Source organism: Orbicella faveolata, unplaced genomic scaffold (genome assembly GCF_042242905.1).
Source record: "Orbicella faveolata isolate gen_17 unplaced genomic scaffold, um_ofav_v1 contig_15, whole genome shotgun sequence".
NCBI classification, from domain to species: domain Eukaryota; kingdom Metazoa; phylum Cnidaria; class Anthozoa; order Scleractinia; family Merulinidae; genus Orbicella; species Orbicella faveolata.
In genome coordinates this window covers 6,629,676-6,651,922 of record NW_028301542.1, presented here as the reverse complement: position 1 = coordinate 6,651,922, position 22,247 = coordinate 6,629,676, and the positions used below count along the sequence as shown (strand labels likewise).

The window sequence follows — 22,247 nt, the reverse complement described above, 5'->3', positions numbered from 1 at the left end:
ATGTTGCAATTATAATTCAATGTTGTTCCTTCAGCGGTTAAAAGAAGATTTTCTACCCGTTAAATCGAGTTTTGAACCAAACGCGAAAATAGCTCTACTTTGAAGGCACGTTTTAAAAATGTGGCACCTGTTTGAAACTGCTGAACTACATGAATAGAAAGTATAAATGTCCCTTAATTTAAAACAATAATAAAATTTGTCTGCCCACTGAGTTCGTCTTACCTCTCTTTCAACAGAATGATCAAAGACGACTGCTTTTTCTATCAAATTCAATTACATGGTGTAAATTTTCCACCAAATGGTCCAGTTATGCAGAAGAATACGCTGAAATGAGAGCCATCCACGGAGAAAATAAATGTGCGTGATGGAGTTCTGAAGGGTGATGTTAACATTTTTCTTTGTCCCACGCTCGTGTCATGTTGATTAATTTACCTTCACATTTCATTACCGAGCTTAGAATTCACCGTCTTTGTTAACTTATCACTACTCACGATGACTTCGATAGTGTTGATCCTAGCAGTATGTAGGACACCTGTCATATATGAACCCAGTTAAATGACCTTGCTCTCCATGAGTTCTCGTAGCTCAGTGGATAGAGCGCCCGCCCGGTGTTCGGGAGGTCATGGGTTCGATTCCTGTCGGGGACTTAGAATTTTTCTTTGTCCCACGCTCGTGTCATGTTGATTAATTTACCTTCACATTAACATGGCTCTGTTGCTTAAAGGAGGAGGCCATCAACAATGTGACTTCAGAACTACTTACAACGGGAATGGTGGACGTTTCAAAGCAAGAATCAGTCATGATTATGAAGTCCATCAGTGACTTCGGCGATATTTTCTTCATAGTAAGTGAGTCACTACAACAAGTGCAATCCAATTTTCATTGCTCTGCAGAACAATGCAATTGATTCCAGTTTTCACTATGCACGGCTACAGATTATGCCATTCTGCGTTTGTCACGAAATTTTGCTGGTAAAGCCCTGATCAAATGGGACATGTAAGTTGATGAGACCTGTAGTTGTAGCACGCGCTTTATTTTGTCCACCAGCTATCATGCACTATCATCAGCTTTCACTCACTTTGTCCTTGTTCAAATTCTTCATTATAATCAATGATAGTTTTCCCGCCTGCCCACGCGCATGATAGTTGATGATAGTTAGGAGAGAATCAACTGTACCCACGCTCCGACGAAGTGTTAACGCTCGAATCGTCAGCTTTCGAATCTCTTTACGGTGGCCAATTTACATTATCTTGTTATAAATTATCTTGTTATACTCCCCACCGACGCAGCACCATAGTTTCCTTAGAAACTTTCCCCCTCTATCCACATGTATCATGGACTATCATGCATTGTTTGACCACGTCTTAACTCTCTTTAGGAATTCTGAAAGATTTACCCTTTCTTTGTTTTGCTAATTAGCCTATCTGCCACCTGCGCCTGTTTGTGTAATTTGCAACGTCGGAAAATATAGCAAGAGGGGCTATTTTTTTTTTTTCTTTTTTTTGCCACGATTTTGGGAGATTTATTATAATCTCTGCCAATGCCGTTCGATTGGTATCGTTAGACAGACAGGCCACCGTGCCATTTATTCCATGTCAGCAAAGTTACACTATTACGGACCCCTAAAAAACAGCAGGTGAAAAACAAAAACAAAAACAATAACAAAAAACAACAACAATAACAACAACAACAACAGCAACAACAAACAACAACAGCAACAACAAACAAACAAAGCAGTAGAACATGTACCCTGGACTAAGGCAGTGGCGCCACCTTAGGGGCTTTAGGCTTTCCTCATTTAATGTAGTGTTGACAAATAACAAAAATTTCAATGATGCCATTAAGTGATAGCTTTTGAGAAATATACGGAATTGAGTAGTATTAGCATTCGTGGATAACGAAGAAAAAGAAAAACGAACTTTCAGACTGCACACGGCGAAGGCTGACCATAGAGCGTAGAATATCTCACTCCACTAACGTCGACTAATTTCAAACTCTAATCTCGCTGTTTACTCAAATCGCACCTCGTACCCGCCCCCAACCCTCTGCTCCATGTCTGCAAAATAGCGAAACATTACCATGCATTAGTCGTCTTTTTGTCTACACCTGTTTCTTGCTTACCGAGGTCAGATTTTACCCTAGTTCATGCTTTTATCCTTGACTGAGTTTGGCTCTAATACTGATCACTTTATTTCATCACACTTGACCGATTATCAGCCGTGTAACAGCATGCAGAAAAGAGAATTGAATGATATTCAAGATTTCTCAACACAGATTTCGCAATGGACTCGAAACTCTATCAGAATACAAGGCTAATACTTAGCCAGACAAAGAAGTAAAAGGATAAAACTTTTACAGGTCGTAATGAAACAATTATTAACGCCAAATCATAAAATTTGTAGTTTTGCTCAATGATGTGATCTTGCTGCAGCTCAAAGAAAGTATGATTGTCCTTCTTGGGGACATTCAAACGACAATTCTTTCTCAATTTATAGCAACTTGGACTCTCTTGCATCAATGGGTGTCTGATCATGAGAAAAACAACACACAGTCATATTCAAGGACAATTCCCAAAAAAGCATTGCGGGTACATGGCTTTTAATAACCTTGTTCTGAGCTTTTTCTAACCAGCAGTGGCACAAAGGCACGAAGCATAGAAAACGATATTTCGAATAAAAATTATAGCATTTTGGTTAACAGAGGTTAGTACGTGTATCACCCATAAATATAGTAAAAACCGTAGATGTAATACCAACGATAAATGTAATAAAAATTGACCATAAATGTAATACTGATCATAAATGTAATAACTTTTAAGTACAAATGTAATAAATCCACCAACCATAAATGTAATAAAATTTGGCCATAAATGTAATACGGCTTAACCATAAATGTGATAAACTGCCTATCACCTCTGAGTCAAGGGGCCACAAGCCCTGCCATTCCCTTATTTCGTCAGCACAGAGTAGCCCGTTCCAGGCTTTCGAATAGTCGTCGACGAGTGAACGAAGATACCTTATTCTCTCTCGTTTTTTCCTCGCTCGCCCGCTTCCTGGAACAGGCTACTACACGTACAGGGGGGACAGGGCTTCTGTACACCAATTTGGAGGACTCATTTCCCGCAGCACCGTTTTTGCCCAGAGGCCAAAAACCGAGAAGCCATCATTGTAGTCCGTGCGAACATTTAGAAAGTACTTACAGTATGAGTATCAAGTCTATATACCAGACGAAATCTCGAGTGGTCTAAACTAAGTGCGTTTGAGGCGGTGGGACTTGATGATGTTTAAGTCCGCTTAATTGAAGTGCCGGGAGTTGATAAAGTTTCATACATTAGAAAAGCTTGAGGTTGTTAGAGTAATTTCACAGGCAAGTGAGAAAATTCTGGGACGCCCCGGCTTCAAGCGAAAATAAAACCAAAACAGACAAGCATTATCCCTTCCGGTTCGCACTTCTACAGTCATTTGTTCGATTCACTTAAAGACTTAGTCATTCTTTTAGAATACATTTGTCAGGAGTGGATTGGGTGGCTAGCCACCCACCTTTTAAAGAGGGAAATGAAAATGGTATCGGACCCAAAACGAAGGCGTATCTCGGTTTCCTTAGACACTGTTAAGGACTATTTTCCACATTATGTTACAGTTTTACTGATTCGCTATCGCCTATAATAGTTATGATGTTAATACAAACCTGAATATATTTACACAATTGCTTTTAGTATTAGCTGCTATTTGAAGAGTTAACGTTGTAATAAACCAGGTTTTGTTCTGTATTTTGTTTAGTGTTGTATGGCCCACGTGCTGGTGGGATATCAAATATATCTACCCTGGCTCAAAAAAGTATTCCTGGACTACAACTTTGTCCAAAGCATAGTAATCTTGCTTTAAATAGTTCCACTTCCCCCATCCCTTCTGCAAGCCAGCAGTTTTGTCCTCCCTCCAGAACTATTAAGTGATTGACTGGGTACAAAACGGAGCCATCCACTACCTCCCGCTAAAATGGCTTGAAGGATCTTTGCTAACGGACACGGAGTGCACGATTTCTTTCGATTTCTGGTAAAGAAATTTAAAATTAAAACAGACTTATTCTCTGTAAGGTAACGTTTGCCTGGATTTCTGCCTCCTCTCTTCTTTTCGAAACCAGAACGTCTCAAATACATTTATGGTTCTTATCACATTTATGGGTGATACAAGTAAGGAGTTTTACGCATGTAGGACGGCGACGGCGAGGACGACTGCTATTTAAAAAAAGTGTGTTTGGAATTTCGCATTTACTTAGATCTATTCAGTGTGTTTGTCAGTATTAAAACTGTTTACAAGTTATATGTTACGAATCCGCTCAGTTCCTAATAGAAATTCGCAAAATTAGCCGTAGTGGGTCCCCTTGTCAAAAAAATTGAAAATTGGTCATTTCATGTTGTTGCTTTGCAGAGGGCGACAAAGGAATGTACCAAAAAATAAAAAGCACGTGCACAACCCTTCTTCTGCTCATTAAACCTTTTGTTTGGTGACGTTCTCGTTGCCTTTGCCGTCGTGTTTTGCATAAGGTCCCTTTCCGATGGACCCGACAAAAACAAACAAACAAACAAACAAAAAACAAAGAAAAGAATAATTGAGACGGCGCAGCTTAGTGGTTCCTGGAATGTGTCGACGCAGACTCTATTCTACTCGGTTACGTAACGACTTGAGTAAGAATTTGATGGGGAACGAGAAGTTGAAAATTCTACCAAATCCAATTTTGTTTTCACAGAAATACTTCGAATAAAGCAATAAATTTCATCACGCCTAAATGAAAATTTCTAGGTTAATTGAACTGACTTAAAAAAAAAAAAAAGAAGGCTGGGATGACTGACTGACTGACTGACTGTCTGACTGAATAACTTAGTTCAGTCTGTTTTACGTCTTAAACCATTCATGTTGTACTTTACAGTTTTAAATAAAAACAGAAAGTGAGAAGAATAGGGAAGAATTATTTAACATTTGAATTGTTAATTGAATTTACCGTAAAAGTCACTCTTCCACAAGCCAGTACCGTAAGAAAGAAAATTCCACAAAACTTGGCTTCGAGAACAATTTTATTCTCATCCAAGAGGGTGCTGCCGATGTAGAGCGCCCTTTGGGGGAACTAGCCCAGCGAGCGAGGTACCCCTTGTTGTAAAACAGCCAAAACAAGTTCAACTACAAGATTTATTCAATATCCTCTTTTCAATCCTTGACCTTTTTCTTTCTTCTCTGGATTACTCTTCTCAGAAAGTTCTTCTCTATTATTCACATACAGTATGCCTCCTTTTCAAAATACTCTTCTTACAATTGCTGATTATATGTATTTTCCAACGCTTAATTAGATGCACACACACTCATTATCTTTCCGTAACAACTAAAAGCTTAAAAAATTGCTAGCATATGATTATCACGCTATTTTAGTCACTTACCATATCTTCCTCTTATGTTAAACTTACACCTAAAATCATTCAATCACTAAAAATTCATTCAATCCTAAAATCATTCATTCTATCACTGGCAAGTAACAACACTAAATGCTGCTAGAAAACATTTACCGTAGAGAAACCCAAGTTCAATCAAATAATGAAAAAAAAAATAGTTAAATCCCGACATCAGCTCTCAACTATGCTATATGATACTGTAAACAAGAAGCAGCGCCCACATTGAGATAAATATTCTGAACTAAAGATGGATTATATCTAAAGGATACATCAGAACTTTATTCCATACAGTTCTTCAAGTAACGCATTTACTGGAAATTGTAAAATCAGCTGAAAGTATTTTCGCAAGTATAGGTGTCAGAACCGAGCCACGATGTCCCAAAATGGAAGGGGCCAAATGCGTCAGTTCCATTATCAGTAATGGCAGATCACGAAACCTCAAAAACACTCCTCTCTAAAACCCAAAACTCATAACTAGAAGCAAGTAAAATACTTAAATGTGCACAGATGGACGCTGCCTATGCCTCAGTCGGGTAGCTACAGAGATATTGTTTCCATTGTAATAATTACTTAGGCTATAAAATCAGATAGTACTGTTTCATCTTTATGGAAACGGTTTCACATTTTAAGTTTCCAAAAAACAAGTTGTTGTCTTATTGTCGTTTGTTGCCTGGCAACCCAGTATGAGCAACAGCATGTTCATAGAGCTTAACGTTGTTGTAGTCTTTGTCATGGCTCAATATTTCAATGCAGTGATCTACAAAGTGATAGCCTGGCACCTTGACACCCTTCTCCTTAGCTCTGTAAAGGAAAAACAATCCGGATCAGTGACACTGGGCTGGGTGCGTAATCTTAAAAGAGATACAATTAAACTATTTTCCTCCTAAAAACACCTATCACTGATCAGTACCTGCTTCCGAAACTTCACTAACATGAGAAAAAGACTTTATCTTTCTCTCCTACATTTAGGTAAGGTTATGTGATGGGTACATACACAATGGGTAGTTTTAAACTTTGCGATCCAGCTAAATTTGTCCGTCTTCAACCGCAATCTCCACAAGGGACATCCATAATCAAGAAGGCAGAGCTTAGGTTACTGATTCTGTTCTTACATTATCCACCAAGAATTGTCTATGTCTTGAGGAAAGCTTACTTGTAAGTAGTTCTGAAGTCACATCGGTAATGGACATCTCCTTTGAGCAACAGAGCCATGGTAATATCACCCGTCAGCACTCCATCACGCACATACATTTTCTCAGTGGATGGCTCCCATTTCACCGTCCTCTTCTGCATAACTGGACCATTGGGGGGAAAGTTGACACCATCAAATCGAACATTATTATAGAAAGTGTCGCCTTCCATTCTGATCAAAGAGAAGTGACACATACTCAGCTTTACCAAAGATACGTAAGCAAAGATACAAGAAAAGGATTTAAATAAAGGCATGGTTTGCAATGTAGTTTAATAGAAACTCGTTCATTAAGATATAAGTGCCCTTGTACAAGGGGCACGGCAATGATACCAGAAGCAATTTTTGTTATTTTGGTCCTTATTGATATAAACACTGACACTTAAGAATTAAAAGATATTTAAAATTCTAGTTCAAAATATTTCATGATGACAATTTCCAGGATCATCAAAACAAGAAGGCGAAAAGACACTAATGGGTTTGGAACTGAACAAATTTTATCAATCTGGAACACAATGCTACTTTTTTCCATGCACAGAGCAGATCAGCTTTACATTTTACTTACTTTATTTCGTTTCTGGCGATGCAAACTCCCCCGTCTTCGAACGTCAGGCTTCGTTCCCAAGAATACCCCTTAGGAAACGACTGCTTGAAATAGTCTGTTATATGGTCTGGGTATTCAGCAAATACCCTGTTGCCGTAATGGAATGCTGTTGTCAAGATATCGTAGGCAAAAGGGAGAGGTCCGCCTTCTTTGACTTTAAGGTCCATACTCTGTTTTCCCCTAAAACACAAAAACAGGAAACCAAGGGTAAGGTAAAGTCTGTTCATATGCAATGCATTAGTTTTGTTCAGTCACGGAGTCCTGAGAAAAATACGAAGACAGAGATGTACTTAAGCTGATTAGTGTAAAGAACAGTTCTGAAATTTTCAGCTAAGTTCGTTCTCTTAGTGCAACAGCATTCATTCTGTTACTTTATAAAGCCCAAATTAATCAAGAAAATATTTGCTTTCGACATTGAGAGTCTGACGTCAAACATTCAGAACCGTATGATTGTTGTTTTCTTGGTAGCTTTGTTTTACGCGCACCATGAAACAGTACAGTACGTTCCGATTGACCGAGTTACTGAATTGCTCGCTCTTTGAAATGGTGCGCACTTTTTCTGTGCTTTCTTTGACACTAATGACGACTCGACGACTCTTAATGTGGCAGGATACACTCTTTTGTAATGGAAAAGAAAAGAGAAACCAAGAGAAATAAGGTAGAGAAATAAAGGTAGGAATCGCTTGGTTAACTAGAAATAAAGAGGTTTTTATAACTTGGCACTTAACAGTCTGGTATAGCCCCGGCCAGTAATTTGCTTGGCTTACAAATGTATGGCAAATAGAGTTTACGCCGGAATTGGCATATTAAACAGAAGAAAATCAATCCTTAGCCCTGCAATTATTTTAACATAGAGCGAAGCTGAGTACATTTTAGGTATCGATTTCAATGTAAGGATAACAAATAAGAATTGTAAGTCTCAATGTAGATTTTCTCGCTATGTTCTTCGTCACCTTAATGGTCGCAAACTCTAAGGGAAGAAAGATAGAGCCTGCATCTGAGGCAATATCCCGAAAGAAATACGGCTTAGTCGAATTCTCCAGTCTAACTAAACTAAGCACTGCTCGAAAGGAGACGGCCGTACAACTGACCACAATGATTAAACATCTTTAAGCTTTTACTTACTCGAAAGGCTTGCCGTCTCCCAATCCTTCAATAACAAACGAATGCCCGTTTACAGTGCCTTCCATACGCAGCTTGATCTTCATTTCTGGTTTAATCACACTCTGTGGAATGAAATTGGGATTAATTGCAGATCTGTGAATTTGTGAAATTGAAGTACAACCTTTTCTCCTGTGCAACACTTACCATGATGGTAGACGTAACGTAAGATATCAGTCTTACAGCTCTTGTTGTGCTCGATCTGCTTTCTGCCAAATCACCAGGGTGAATGAGACCTCAGCTCTGAGAGGTGCTGTTATAAAACCCAATGTCACGCCCTAAATCTACTTGAACCAATCACAAGCCAGAGACGCTTTGTAACAAAGCTGACCAGATGTCTCCTGCATCCATACGTGGAAAGTAAAAGTACACAAATTAAATCATTGTTCAATTAAAGCCTATTTTAAGGTCTAATTAAACGAGATAAAAAAGAAAACTTAATTAATTTTGTTTGTTTACCTTGCAATTGAACCGCTTTTCATGTTTCATATAACCGACATAGAAAGCATAGTCATTTTACCGCCTAAAAGGGAAACTTGATTAATTAGAGGACTCTGTCAAGCAAAATATTGAATTCATGCATCGTTTATGAGTACTTTGTTCTTAAGGGCAAATTAATAAAATCAAAAAAGGAAACTTAATTAATTGTGTTTATTTCACTTATCGATAACAGTCATTTTATCGCCTAAAACAGAAACTACCCGATTAGTTATAGGCTTCCATCATACAAAATATTAGATTGATATACACGGAAGTACATAACTAGTTTTTTTTTTTTTCTATTTTTGGAACATTCAATGGAAAGCGACGGCTACTTCAAATACAGTTGTACAAACATAACAATTGAAAGGTTACCGCAACAGCTAATTAAATTACGGTTTCTGTTGATTAAAGAAGGCTGTTTCACTTACCTAACACTTTTGCGACTTTAACACGAGAGAGAACAAAAAGAAGGGGTAACAGAAGAACAAGAAGACTTAAAAGTTGAAAAACGCTATTAAATTGATAATGATACCTACAAAAGTTTTCAAATATCAAGACTGGCCAACAGACAGAAGAACGCTCATTGTTAGCATTGCGGTTTAAGGAATATTAAAATATGAACACATAAAGAAAATGGCAATTGCCTGTGTCGGCGTTAAAATTGGCCAGAATTAAGACATAATTTCAATTTGATCAAATTATCACTTGGTTACTTTTCTTGGGTTTTTACTTGAAGAGAAAAGGTAGGCAGTATGTTTTGTCAGTGCATACCAACCGTCTTGATGTTCCTTTGCCTGTTGTTACAAAATTGAACAATTGGCCCATTTTTTTTTTTTTTTTTTTCAACTCAATTTCACTTTTAAGTCAGCACTCTTCCTTTGCCACTCAAACTGTAAAACACCAATTATGAAATTTACTGATTAATTACCAAAGCTGACGCCACTGGCTCGTTTTGAAAATAACGCTTTTCTTGGCACCTTGTCAATTTGCAATTATCTGACACCACAACGCAAGGTCTGAGTAGTCTCTTTCAATTTTTTTTTTCTCTCTCTCTCTTTTTATTTTTGCCTCTTGTTTGGAATAAGAGTTATCTTTACACAGAATACATGGTTGTCTTCGAAAACATTTTGAAAAGGAGAAATGAAATCCTGGACGCGGATCGATTCAATTAACATTGCAGAAATACCTTCTGGATTTTATTGTTTCTACTCTAAGGGCAAAAGTGAATGAAATTATCTCAAATTTTTCTCAGGGTTACTCGACAAACTTACCAGTGTTCACAAGCTCTATGCAGAGCAGGTATGACCCAAACTTGGTCTAAAAATTTGTTTTGCACATAAGCATTACAAGCATTGTAGTTATTATTAGTTTAAAGTAGCTAATACGTCTAAAAATCTATGTATTTCCCCAGTCAGTGCATTTTGTGAACTAGAACCAAGGACGTGGCATTTATCTTTCTGTTTCAACTTTAGCTCCTGTACAGGTAACAATGATTGCCAACAAACCCAGAGGGGGTAACAAGTTAAATTAGTATTTCATTATAGTGGACGTACTTTAATAATCAGTAATTTTTCAGTTTAGACCTCAAAAATGACTGCGCTTTGGATTCTATGTTTGACTGGCACTTAACAACGGTTGTTCCAAGAATGCTGTACTGTTGTTAAGAAAAGGGTCTCTCTTTACAAGACTATACTTGTGATAATTGACACCCAACAGGCTGACCATTCTAAGGACAAACAATTGGCAGACAGGCGTTAACTGCGCTTGCACCTATAATCATCTCAAAAACATACAAAATAATTACAAGTCTAGGAAGGGCGTCGCAAATTTGTTTGTTTATATTGGGGCATTTAGCTTAGATTAGTAGTCTTTTTTATCCAGATGTATCATTAACTTAGAAAAAAAGAAAATCAAGGAAGTATCATATCAAAACCTCTTGCACCGAGCATATTAACATTCCAGAAATATTTCTAGTGACGCCCCTACAGGAAACAAGATAATTTCATATTTAATAATCTAAGCTAGTTAATAACTTATAGCGAAAAGTATTTCAAAGTATTTCGGTTATTGTTTCAACTCATTGTAATAACGAAATCTAGAAATGTTCATTTAATAACAAACCCAGCGGGGAGAACTGATCTAATCAGCTATTAAGCCAAAGCGGGCGGGCTTATATCATACCATTTTTGTATCATTTTTCATTATGATTTATATTTTGACATCTGAAGCAAACAATAAACGCTATTTTTATTTGCAGGAAATATATCAGTTTTGATACGTAGATGCATTTACGAGTATTATTGTAAATTCATTAACTTTCCTCTACCTTCTGAAGTCCTCTTCTTCTGTTACTTCTTTTTTCTTTTTTTTTTTTTTGTCTGTCATGTAAAAGCCAGAAAGTTAAGGATGGCTTTAATATAAATGATTTTTGCAAAGTGGTTTGTAATTATTTTATCAGGCGTCGTGGCAGCTTTAATAAATTGTTTGTTTGTGCATGTGTATTTGAGTTAACATGGGAAGGACTGCCTTTTGACGCTATATGTGACTATCATAATGTGACGGTAGATAGCTGCACTGAGAGAATGAAATTTGACCGTTCCGCACCAAGCTCATAGGTCAGTCTGTTTCACTGTAGCGCAAGCCTAGTTTTTCTCAGTTTTCTCTCTCAAACTTCTTTTATTATCTAACGTGCCCACTTCAATTCTTAATTCAATTTCATTTGCCTCTCGAATTAATGTCCTTTGCCTGTTGTTGCAAAGTGGAGCGATTTGTTTTTCGGTTCTTCAACTCAATTTTACTTTTCTTTTAGGACCCTTCTTTTGCGATTTAGTTTATTGCAAGGGTACTAAGAGTTTAACCTCTTAAATTAACGAATCACGATGTACTGTGTGACAAACGAATGCAAAAAGCCCGCAACTTAAGTACTTCAAACGCTTAATTTATATTTTAATTAGCTGTTGGATGTTAAATGTATCATAGGTATGAAATAACAGAGGTAGCCGTACTGTAAGCTACTCTCAGATTATGATTTGTTACACTCAATCAATCCGCGGTAATCAAAAACTAGTGAGGCCAATGCGATCTAAAACTGCGTAACGCCCTAGAATATTATGATCCATATGGCGGTACGTAGTTATACGGCAAGAGACTGGTTATATAAAATTAGTAAATAGAAATCATTGATAAGAGGAACAGGGTGATAACTGTGCACAGTGATTCATGTGCAGATCTTTATGCGTTACTCGGGATTAAGTTTTGTCCATGCAGCAGCCATGAATTGATTAAATTGACAGAAAAAAAAAGAAATAAAGAAAAAACAAAGTAACAGAAGTACAGTACTGCAAAAGAGGAAAGTTAATGAATTTGAAATGATATCCATAAATTCATCTAAGTATCAAAATGATATATTTCCTGCAGATATAAATACCGTTTATTGTTAGCTTTGGATGCCAAAATCGATAAATCATAATTAATAATAATAATAATAATAATAATAAAATATTTATATAGCGCCAATATCCTAAAAGTTCAAAAGCGCTTTACAGTTAGAAATATTAAAAACACTTAAGACAAATAAAGTAAAAATAAAAAAATGTCGCTAAAAAGTTATAAAAATGCTTTCTTAAAAAGGAACGTTTTTAGTCTATGTTTAAAAAGGGACACTGAGGAGCTGTTCTTGATGTCAGACGGAAGAGTGTTCCAAAGTGTAGGAGCTGCTACAGAGAAAGATCTTGCGCCATATGTTTTCAAATTGAAGTGCGGAATGGAAAGAAGTTCTTTAGAAGATGAACGTAGCTGACGAGACGGAGTGTAAGGAGTGAGAAGATCACGAACGTAATTAAAAATATCATAATTAAAAAATGGCATGATATGAGCCCGTCCGCTTTGGCTTAATGGCTGATTAGATCAGTTCTCCCTGCTGGGTTTGTTATTAATCATACTAATTATGAACGTTCCTAGATGTGGTTACTAAAATGAATTACTACTTCAATAAAGTGAAGTAAAGTGAAGGATGAGTTGAAATAATAGCCGAAATACATTGATTCCTACAAGTTTTTTTGGCAAACGGTACTCTTCACTGTTCTAAGTATAAGTGTGTTTTTGATCCACTGTATATTAAAAAAAAAAAAAAAAAAAAAAACCCTTAATTTAAGCATGTGTTCTCGATGAATGTACCTGTGCAAATCGTTGGTTGTTAAGAGCTGTGCAGCACTATAGGCCATGCAAAGATAAAAAAAAAAAAAAAAAGGAAGGTAAACTGACACATCTAGTCGTGCGATGATCAACTAACCAATACTGATCCTAGAAAACAATATTTAATCTTTTTTTTTTCTTTACCTTCCAGCAGAATCAATAAAAATTAAAATTCATAAAAAAAATAAGGGCTGTGACGGCTTGTTACGGAGTTCGCAGCAACAGAGTCAACCATTCTGTTCGAATAAAGCTATTCTGATTGCTTGAAATAAGATCGCCAATGATAATCAATTAGTTTTGTTTGTTTGCCCCATTGAGCCTCATTTATCGTTATCAAATATGTTTCACGTGAGAGTTACAACATATATAGCATCAGTTGATCAAAAGCACAGTCATTTTTTTCGCTTCAAACGAAAATTGCCTGATTAATTAGAAACCTCCATTACGTAAAATAGTAGGTGTTATACATTCAGAAATACGTAATTATATATTCTAGACAGATTTGTGGAGTTGAACTAATTCAAACACAATTATTTGCAATTCCGATATATATCAATTATTCACCAATGTTCTTGTGGCTGAGGAGAATAGTTGTTTTAGAATAATTTTCAGAGGTGAATATCAAGGACTACAAAATAACGAAATAAAACATAAAAACACAGACGCATTTGTTCGTTTGCATACACGTATGCAGCCGTAGTTTAAATAATGAGCTTGCATGTACATCGATTGTGAATCAATGTATACATCAAGTTCGACAGTAAAACAAACAAGCAAAAAATTACGAAAAATAAATTCTTCCGGTACCTTTGTTTTATCCTTGTTGACTTCATTCACAGTTGTCATGGCCTAAAAAGGAGCAGCTTCAGTTTGGAAGAAAAATCAATCTGGGTCCCTTAAACTGACCTGCTTGGGATCAACGTAACTACTGTGTTTACGATTCTTGAATGCAGTGAATACGAGTTCCTGAAAATACTTTTTTGTCCAAGAGTGACAAAAGCCATTTTGAAAATTCTCCACCCTTTAAAATATCGATCCAGGACTTGGAGTGACGTCTTTCGAATAAATGGAAATTCCGTTTAGCAACTGTCTCATATGTTTACTCCCCGAAATGACAAACACCGCGAGTTTAGTAACCAAGCTCGGAATTTTTTTAATCACCACCTAGCGCGGTAAATATAGAGTTAAGCCGTGCTTTTCGACCAGTTAGAATGTTCAATTCTTATATTCACCTGTGGAAATTATATTAAACATAGAATTAAAAAAAATAATAATAAATAAAAAAAATAAGGAGCAGTGACGGCTACTTCGAACAAAGTTGTACAGACAGAGCAATTAAGGTTGCCTCGACAGCTAATTAAATTTCGGTTTATATTAATTAAAAATGGCAGTTCCACTTACCCAACTCCTCTGGCGCTTTATACGAGAGAAAAGAAAGAGAGGAGGTAACAGAAAAACAAGAAGACTTAAAAGTATTATTGATATTGATACTACAAAAAGTGATAAAGTAACAAAACTGCTTAGCAGATAGGAAAAACGTCCATTGTCAGCATTGGGGTTTAAGGAATGTTGACATATAAACATATGTAAAAAAATGATCATATAAAAATAGTAACTAATATATTGCCCCTGAAAGCAGTTCCGCACGTCCGCGTTTTGCGTATTGGTAACTTAATATGGTTTGTCATCGATAATATATGGCAGTTATCTGTATCGGATCTAAAACTGAAAAAACAAAACAGGCCGTCGATTTTTTGTTTTATTACAAAAAACAAGGAATCCAGAATTAAATTTTTCTTGTGATAAAAAAAAAAAAAAAAAAAAAAAAATTGACACACCAAGGTCAAGGTAGCCTCCCACGCAGACGCCCTTAGGGCTCGTCACGCGTTCCTTCCCCACGAACGTCTGCTCGACGGACGGTCACTTCTATTCGCTGGCGGTAGCCTTTTTTGCTTATGCATTGTTTAGGCTCATTTCTATCGCAAGATATTTGCTTTCGAGGGAAAAGGCATGTTGCTTACTTGCATTCTATATTGTGGCGCTGGGCCCGGCGGTTTGATTAGAGAGTGTATGTTGCGTCTTTTCACGGATATTAGATTTATCCTCGTCCGGTTTTTCTTCGGAGACGCCGTAGCTTTACTTCGAGAAAGCTATACGTTTCTGTAGAGACGGTCTCATGTTTCTTCATCCAATTTGATCGAGCTTATGTCTCTCGAGCTCGATGTAAAGGTTAATTTATTCCTCCTTTGTCCGTTCTAACTGGCCTCACATAATTCTGATTTAGCCGTTTATGCTCCAGTCTGTCGCCTGTTTTGAGTGTTGTATATCCCATTGCTTGGCTTAGTTCAGGCAAGACCATGATTTTGATCCTCCATGTGGATTTCATCATTATGTCTAAAATACGCTGTACGTCTGTAGTTACTGGTGCAACTCATATGTATGTGAGAATGTTAAATACATGTTAGACATTTTGCGGCACAAACGTAGGCAAACCGTCGGCAAACAGAGATGATCGGTCCGTTGAGCAGACGTGAGTGGAGAGGGTACGCGTGACAAGCCGTACGAAGCGTCTGCGTGGCCCAAGGGAGGGGGGAGGGGAGGGTGTACTCCCAAATATGGGCTTTATAGGTACGTGCGGCGCAAAGGGTAGGGTTTTTCAGTCGTTTTGGTCATAAATAGGGTATCGATTAGTCTTTAATTGGGTATGTTTCTTAGAAGAAGCTACCTTTTTTTTCATCATTATTAAAAAGACCGTCGACAATTAACAAAAGCCCTTCATAACTTATGTTTGGAACGACTGTGTCAGCCGCAACGGTCATAAATAGGCTATCGAATTTCTGGCCAGGTCATAAATAGGGTAGCAAAAAACGCAGATTTTGGCCATAAATAGAGTAAGGTTTTTGGGAAGTGGGCCGCACGCCCCCCCCCCACCCAACGTTTCTGGAAGTACCCCCCCCCCTCCTTCCCGGGCTGCGTGGGAAGCTACACCAAGGGCTGACCGTTCTACAAGAACATTCATTTTGTAATCAGGCGCGTTAATTACGTTAAGTTAGTTAATAACTTATGGCAATCAAAGTATTTCTGCTATTATATCAACTCATTGTAGTAATGAAATCTAGAAACCTTCATAATTACACTGTAGTAGTATTATTAATAACAAACCCAACGGGGAGGACTGATCAAATCAGCCATTAATTAAGCCAGAGTGGACGGACTCATATCATGCCATTTTTGGTATCATATATATATAAATATATTTTAATTATGATTTGTATTTTGACATACAAAGCTTACAATAAACGGTATTTATATCTGCAGGATATATATTCGTTTTGGTACTTAATTAGACGAATTTATGGGTGCCATTGTAAATTCATTAAATTTCCTCTAGCTTCTGAAATCCTCTTCTTCTGTTATAATTACTTCTTTTTTTCTCTTCTGTCTGTCATGTAAAAGCCAGAGAGGAGGCCTTTAATGTAAACGATTATTGCTAAGTGGAATGAATAATTATTTCATCAGGCGTATCGGCAGCTTAAACTGTTTTGTTTGTACACCCGTATTTGAGTTGGGAAGGACTGCCACTTCGATGCTAGTGACTATCACAATGTGACGGTAGAGCTAGCTGCTCTGAGAGAATTAAATTTGCGCGTTGAGTCTGTATCATTGTAGTGCAAACCTGATTTTGCTCAGTTTTCTCTCTCAATTTTCTGTTATTATCTAACGTGCCGTCCTCCATTTTTAAATTTAATTTTAATTGCCTCTCGAATTAATATTCTTTGCATGCTGTTGGAAAATGGCGCATTTGTTTTTCGGGTGTCTTCAACTCAATTTTAAGTTTCTTTTCGGACCCTTCTTTTGCGATTTAGTTTATTGTAAGGGTACTAAGAGTTTTAATTCTTGACTAAATTCACGGATTGTGTACCGTTGTGACAAACGAATACAAAAAGCCCACAGCACAAGTATTTCAAACGATTAATTCATACTTTAACCAGCTGTTGGATGTTAAATGAGATAAAGTATACGCATGCAGTGGCAGCAGTACTGTAAACTAGTCTCAGATTATGAATGTATATATATATCAGTCCCGCGGTATAATCAAGAACTAGCGTCTCCCTAGAATATTACCATATCGCGGTATACGTAGTAATATCAATAGACTGGTTATATATAATTAGTAAATCGAAATCGTTGATAAGAGGAACCGCGCGAAAACTGTGTGTAGTGTTTCATGTGTAGTCCTTTATGAGTTTAATACTCGGAATAGATTTTTGCCATTGGCATGGACGATAGTCCATGTAGCAGCCATAGATAATCAGCAAATTTTAAGTTCAGACTGCAAAATGACTGTCCTTTTGATGCTGTGTGTGACTACTATACATTGCAACGGCTCCTCGGAGAATGAGTGAGACGAAGTGCGGAGTGAGAAAACCAAAACAACAGCAGGGCTGTCCTGTTGTTAAGGAAAGGGTCTGTTTACGCAGGGCTATAGTTGTAAAAAGAACAACAACAACAAAAAAATGGACACACCAAGATCAAGGGTAGCCTCCCACGCAGACGCTCTTAGGGCTCGTCACGCGTTCCTTCCCCACGAACGTCTGCTCAACGGACCGGTCATCTCCATTTGCTGGCGGTTAGCCTTTGTTTTGAAAGAATCAATTTGCTGTTATCTGCATGTTGACACCTTTGTCGTTTACCATGTGGTTATGCATTGTTTAGGCTCATTTCTGCTGCAAGATATTGGTTTTCGAGGGACAATATATGGAAAGACATATTGCTTGTATATTGTGACGCCGGGCCTGGCGGTTTCATTTGAGAGAAAAAAAGAATAGTTATGTACTTCCGCTTATATAAATGTAATAGTTTGTTTGCTGGAAGTGTATAATTACTAAGGTACGGCTTCCGTTTTAGGCGATAAAGAGACTACACTTTCGATCCCAGCTATCTCGTGACTTTCAATTGGAACTGACATAATTGATAACGAGCTGAAGTTCAATTGCAAGTTCAATTGCAAGTTAAATAAACAAAATTAATTAAGTTTCCTTTCTTTGATATTATCAATTTGACGTTAAGACCAATTTACACGCGAACGATCAAATATTTTGCCTCGGAGGCCACTAATTAATCAAGTTTCCGTTTTAGGCGGCAAAATGACTATACTTTCGATGCGCTATCTTGTGAAAAGAGATTCAATTGCTAGGTAAACAAACAAACTTAATTAAGCTTCTTTTTTTAATCTTATTTAATTAGACCTTAAGATTGGTTTGAATTGAACAATGATTTGCGGAATTTTACTTTCCAAGTATGGATGCGAAGAGACATCCTACATTGTAGATCTCGTCAGCTCAGTTATAAATTTCTCCCGGCTTGTGATTGGCTTAGGTGAATTTAGGGTGTGAAACCTGGGTTTATAACAGCATCTCTCAAAGCTGAGGTCTCATTCACCCTGGTGATTTGGAAGAGAGCAGATCGAGAACAACAAGAGCTGTGAGACTGACATCTTACTTCACGTCTGCCACCATGGTAAGTGTTACACAGAAGAAAATGTTTTAATTCAGGTTCATAAACTCACAGATCTGACATTCTCCCCAATTTCTTTCTGCAGAGTGCGATTAAACCAGACATGAAGATCAAGCTGCGTATGAAAGGCGCTGTAAACGGGCACACGTTCGAGATTGAAGGAGAAGGAAAAGGCAAGCCTTTCGAGTAAGTAACAGTTTAAAAATTGGTTATCTTTTTCAGATTTTTTTGCATTGCTTCAAACAGCAAAATAGATTCTTTCGGTATAATTCCATTGGACAAAATTTAGCACCGAGAATTCACCTAAAGCCGCATTTCTTTCATTTTATCACAGTGGATACGGGATCCATCTTTCCTTCATTTCATCGTACAAACGTTAACTTTGAAACATTTATTTTCTACCTCTGCCCAGAAATTGATGCTCAATATTTGAACAAGAATGTTGTGGGGTTAAGAGTTTTATTTTCTCCTGCTAAATATGCCACTTCGTGGGCTCTGTGTGCCATGTATTTCCAAGTCAGGTAAAATTTAACTAAACTAAACTCTTTATTAATTACTGGGATGATATCAGATTGAAGGCCACACCCTCTGTGGCGTGATCAGACTGCTACGTGTTAAGTTTTTTAACCTCTCCATTTGTAGTTAGTTTATCACGTGATTTTCGCCTTGTTTCTATAGAACAGTCTTCTTAGTTACCGTTTTGTTATCCCAAATCTTTTAAATTTGGTATACAGCTGAAAAACGAGGTCGTTGGCTTTTCATGTTTGCCAAAGTAAGCACTGAAAAAGTATGCAGTATTAAAAAAAAACAGGGAAACCATAAACACAGAGGGTAAACTTACTGCAACGTTTTCTGTCGTCACGTTTACCTTTGCATATGAGCAGTTCGTTTTCTTACTGTACGTGATCTTACGTGTGTTCTTGTTTGTGTTTTAGGGGAAAACAGAATATGGACCTGAAAGTCGTAGACGGCGGACCTCTGCCTTTCGCCTACGATATATTGACAACAGTATTCCATTACGGCAACAGGGTCTTCGCCAAATACCCAGGAGATATAGCAGACTATTTCAAGCAGTCGTTTCCCGAGGGTTATTCTTGGGAACGAAGCATGACTTACGAAGACGGGGGCGTTTGCATCGCCACAAATGACATAACGTAAGTGAGAAGTAAAGATGATGCCTCCTAGGAGGAAACATGTAACACTTTGATATATAAGTACACAACCACAAGAAAAGAAATTTAAAAAAAAATAATGTTTCTAGTATTATTGTCCCTCTGTGATGGTGCTCTTATATCTTAATATACAACTCTCTCTTAAATTATGTCGTCAACTATACCGTTAAATAACGTTGTTTAACGTATCTTCTCTCGGTAGCACTGACATGTCTAACTATTTTTTTTTTATCAGCCTGGTTGGCGACTGTTTTCACTATGAGATTCGATTTGATGGTGTGAACTTTCCTGCCAATAGTCCAGTTATGCAGAAGAAGACCGTGAAATGGGAGCCATCCACTGAGAAAATGTATGTGCGTGATGGAGTGCTGAAGGGTGATATTATCATGGCTCTGTTGCTTGAAGGAGGTGGCCATTATCTTTGTGACTTCAGAACTACTTACAAGTAAGTTTGTTATCCGTTCTAATGATGACGCGGAATAAGAGATAAAATTCAGAAATTCATTAAGACATAAGAGCAAGGAAAAGAGTTTGTCAACTTTTGTCACGTTAGAGTGCTTTAGAAGCTAGCAACGATTGATGTTAGTTTTCACTCATTACACAGTATCATATTTGTTATGCTTATGAAACAGCTCAATGTCACTAATCCGAGTTTGATTGCTCCATTGCAGAGCTAAGAAGGTTGTCCAGCTGCCAGAGTATCACTTTGTGGACCACCGCATTGAGATTGTGAGCCACGACAGAGATTACAACAATGTTAAGCTGCGTGAGCATGCCGAGGCTCATTCTGGGCTGCCGAAGCAGGCCAAGTAAAGGGTTAACAGAAAGCCAAGACGACAACAGCTAAAAAAGAATAGTTTTAGTTTTAGTTTTAGTTTTGTTTTTTTGCTGTTTTTGTTTGGAAGGCATTTATTCGAAGTAGTTTTTGATACTTTGATTCATAGATTGGTGTCGGGAATTGTTAGACTAGCTCTAGACTTAAGTTTGTTAAAACAAAAAAATAAGATTTCATTTTTTTTTGTTTGTTTTTCTTTTTTTGAGGGAATGCAGCATAAAGGTACACTTTTTCAACTCAGTTGTAGACAAATGCAAGTTAGAAAACTGAACTGAGAATAAACTTGTTGTCGAGTCGAGAGTTTGTGGAGTTTTCTTATCATAAAGTACTGGCTTTTGGAAGATTGTGCATTAAATGCAATAAGCAATCCAATATTTTTCCTTCCCTCTCTTTCACTGCTTTATTTTTTGTTATTTGTTTGTTTAAAACGGTACCACAGGAATGATGGAAGATTTTAAAACGGAAATCAGTCAGTCAGTCAGTCACTCACTCACTCACTCTTGCCTTCTTTTCTTTAAAGTGCACCTAACCTCCCCTTATTTGGGCTGATTAAATTGTCTGTTTTATTTTAAGTATTGCACTGAAAACAAAATCGGTTTTCGATCAATCTTTAACTTATTCAGTTCGTTGCGAGACTGAGCAGTCGAAAGAGTCTGTATCAGGGAAACACAGCAGCTCGAACTGTGGCATCTCAATTATTGCCTCATTTATAAAGTGTTAAAGTCACAAAACTGCTTAACAGAAAGAAAGAACGCTCACTGTTAGCATTGGGGTTTAAGGAATGTTAACATATATGAACATATAAAAAGATTATAATATGAAAGTAGCAACTGATATATATTGCCCGTGAAAGCAGTTCCGCACAGCCGTGCTTTGCATATTGGTAACTTAATGGGTTTGTCATCGATCATGTATGGCAATTATCTGTATCGGATCAAGGAGGCGGGCGATTTTTGTTTTCATTACAAAGAAAAGGAAATTCAATCAAGTCAAAATGTTCTGGATAATTCGCGGAATAAGAAACGTCGTTACAGTGAGACTGGTAGAACATAATTAAAAAGCGTCAGTTTTAAAATGCTACTGGCCACCGGCGAAAAAGAGAAAGTTAAACTGAAACGTCTAAACATACCACCATTGAAAATTTCGCAAAGAGGTAGATGCTTATTCAGAATTCACCTGCACTGTTTTGCAGGAACGTCATATTTCGTCGACCAGAAAACATGAATATCACAGAGAAACAAGTCCTAAGAACGCAATGCGGGATACAAAGTCCTGAAAATGTGATTCACTGCATCTTAAAGTGCTACTATATAGCATCATCTGTATTATTTATTATACTTGAAAAACGCCATTCAACGATTACAGCATGGAAGCCCACAATTTTCCAAGAGTATTTTCGGTTCCTTGGCTTACCAATTAACAGACAGTCAGTGAACATTTGGGACTTTGCCCTGGAGTAAGGAGGTAAGCGGGATTTTAATTATGTTTTCTCAGTAAAGTTGTGAGGAGTTAATATGTGACTAGCTTTTGCTTAAACTGCATGGCCTTGTCAACTGCGTTTGCTTGTTCGAAATTTCTAGCCATGCCAACGGAACTCATGTGGATCAATGAGAAAGATCTGTAACGGCCTATTGCTTGGCTGCAAGAAGGTC

At 37.4% G+C, this 22,247-nt stretch overlaps 2 protein-coding genes across 4 annotated transcripts; one reads left to right on the top strand and one right to left on the bottom strand.

Annotated features, from left to right (window-relative positions):
• Positions 1 to 5,053: 5,053 nt before the first annotated feature.
• LOC110067231 (GFP-like fluorescent chromoprotein cFP484) lies at positions 5,054 to 14,679 on the bottom strand. Of its 3 annotated transcripts, none has more exons than XM_089288218.1 (6): positions 14,473 to 14,679; positions 8,542 to 8,735; positions 8,359 to 8,459; positions 7,195 to 7,413; positions 6,594 to 6,803; positions 5,054 to 6,241 (listed from the first exon to the last, which is right to left on the bottom strand). In XM_089288218.1, exons 2-6 carry the CDS (start codon positions 8,542 to 8,544, stop codon positions 6,094 to 6,096), a joined length of 681 nt encoding a protein of 226 aa, XP_089144344.1. In that variant the 5' UTR covers positions 8,545 to 8,735; positions 14,473 to 14,679; the 3' UTR covers positions 5,054 to 6,093. The 3 variants fall into 3 exon arrangements, with proteins under 3 accessions (XP_089144344.1, XP_089144345.1, XP_089144343.1); XM_089288219.1 differs by lacking the exon at positions 14,473 to 14,679 and adding an exon at positions 11,204 to 13,528; XM_089288217.1 differs by lacking the exon at positions 14,473 to 14,679 and adding an exon at positions 8,854 to 9,037.
• A 3,649-nt stretch (positions 14,680 to 18,328) lies between these two features.
• Positions 18,329 to 20,893, top strand: LOC149113283 (GFP-like fluorescent chromoprotein cFP484). The gene is made up of 5 exons (XM_089288228.1): positions 18,329 to 18,591; positions 18,674 to 18,774; positions 19,524 to 19,742; positions 19,996 to 20,205; positions 20,432 to 20,893. The coding sequence occupies exons 1-5, from the start codon at positions 18,589 to 18,591 to the stop codon at positions 20,571 to 20,573; spliced, it is 675 nt and encodes a 224-aa protein (XP_089144354.1). The 5' UTR covers positions 18,329 to 18,588; the 3' UTR covers positions 20,574 to 20,893.
• Positions 20,894 to 22,247: the final 1,354 nt, after the last annotated feature.

Excerpts from the sequence above, each read along its gene's own strand:
- LOC149113283 (XM_089288228.1), top strand. Across the intron at positions 18,775-19,523 it reads GGAAAAGGCAAGCCTTTCGA|GGGAAAACAGAATATGGACC; the intron begins GTAAGTAACAGT and ends TTTGTGTTTTAG. Across the intron at positions 20,206-20,431 it reads GACTTCAGAACTACTTACAA|AGCTAAGAAGGTTGTCCAGC; the intron begins GTAAGTTTGTTA and ends GCTCCATTGCAG.
- LOC110067231 (XM_089288218.1), bottom strand. Across the intron at positions 7,414-8,358 it reads GGAGACGGCAAGCCTTTCGA|GGGAAAACAGAGTATGGACC; the intron begins GTAAGTAAAAGC and ends TTTGTGTTTTAG. Across the intron at positions 6,804-7,194 it reads ATCGCCAGAAACGAAATAAA|AATGGAAGGCGACACTTTCT; the intron begins GTAAGTAAAATG and ends CTCTTTGATCAG.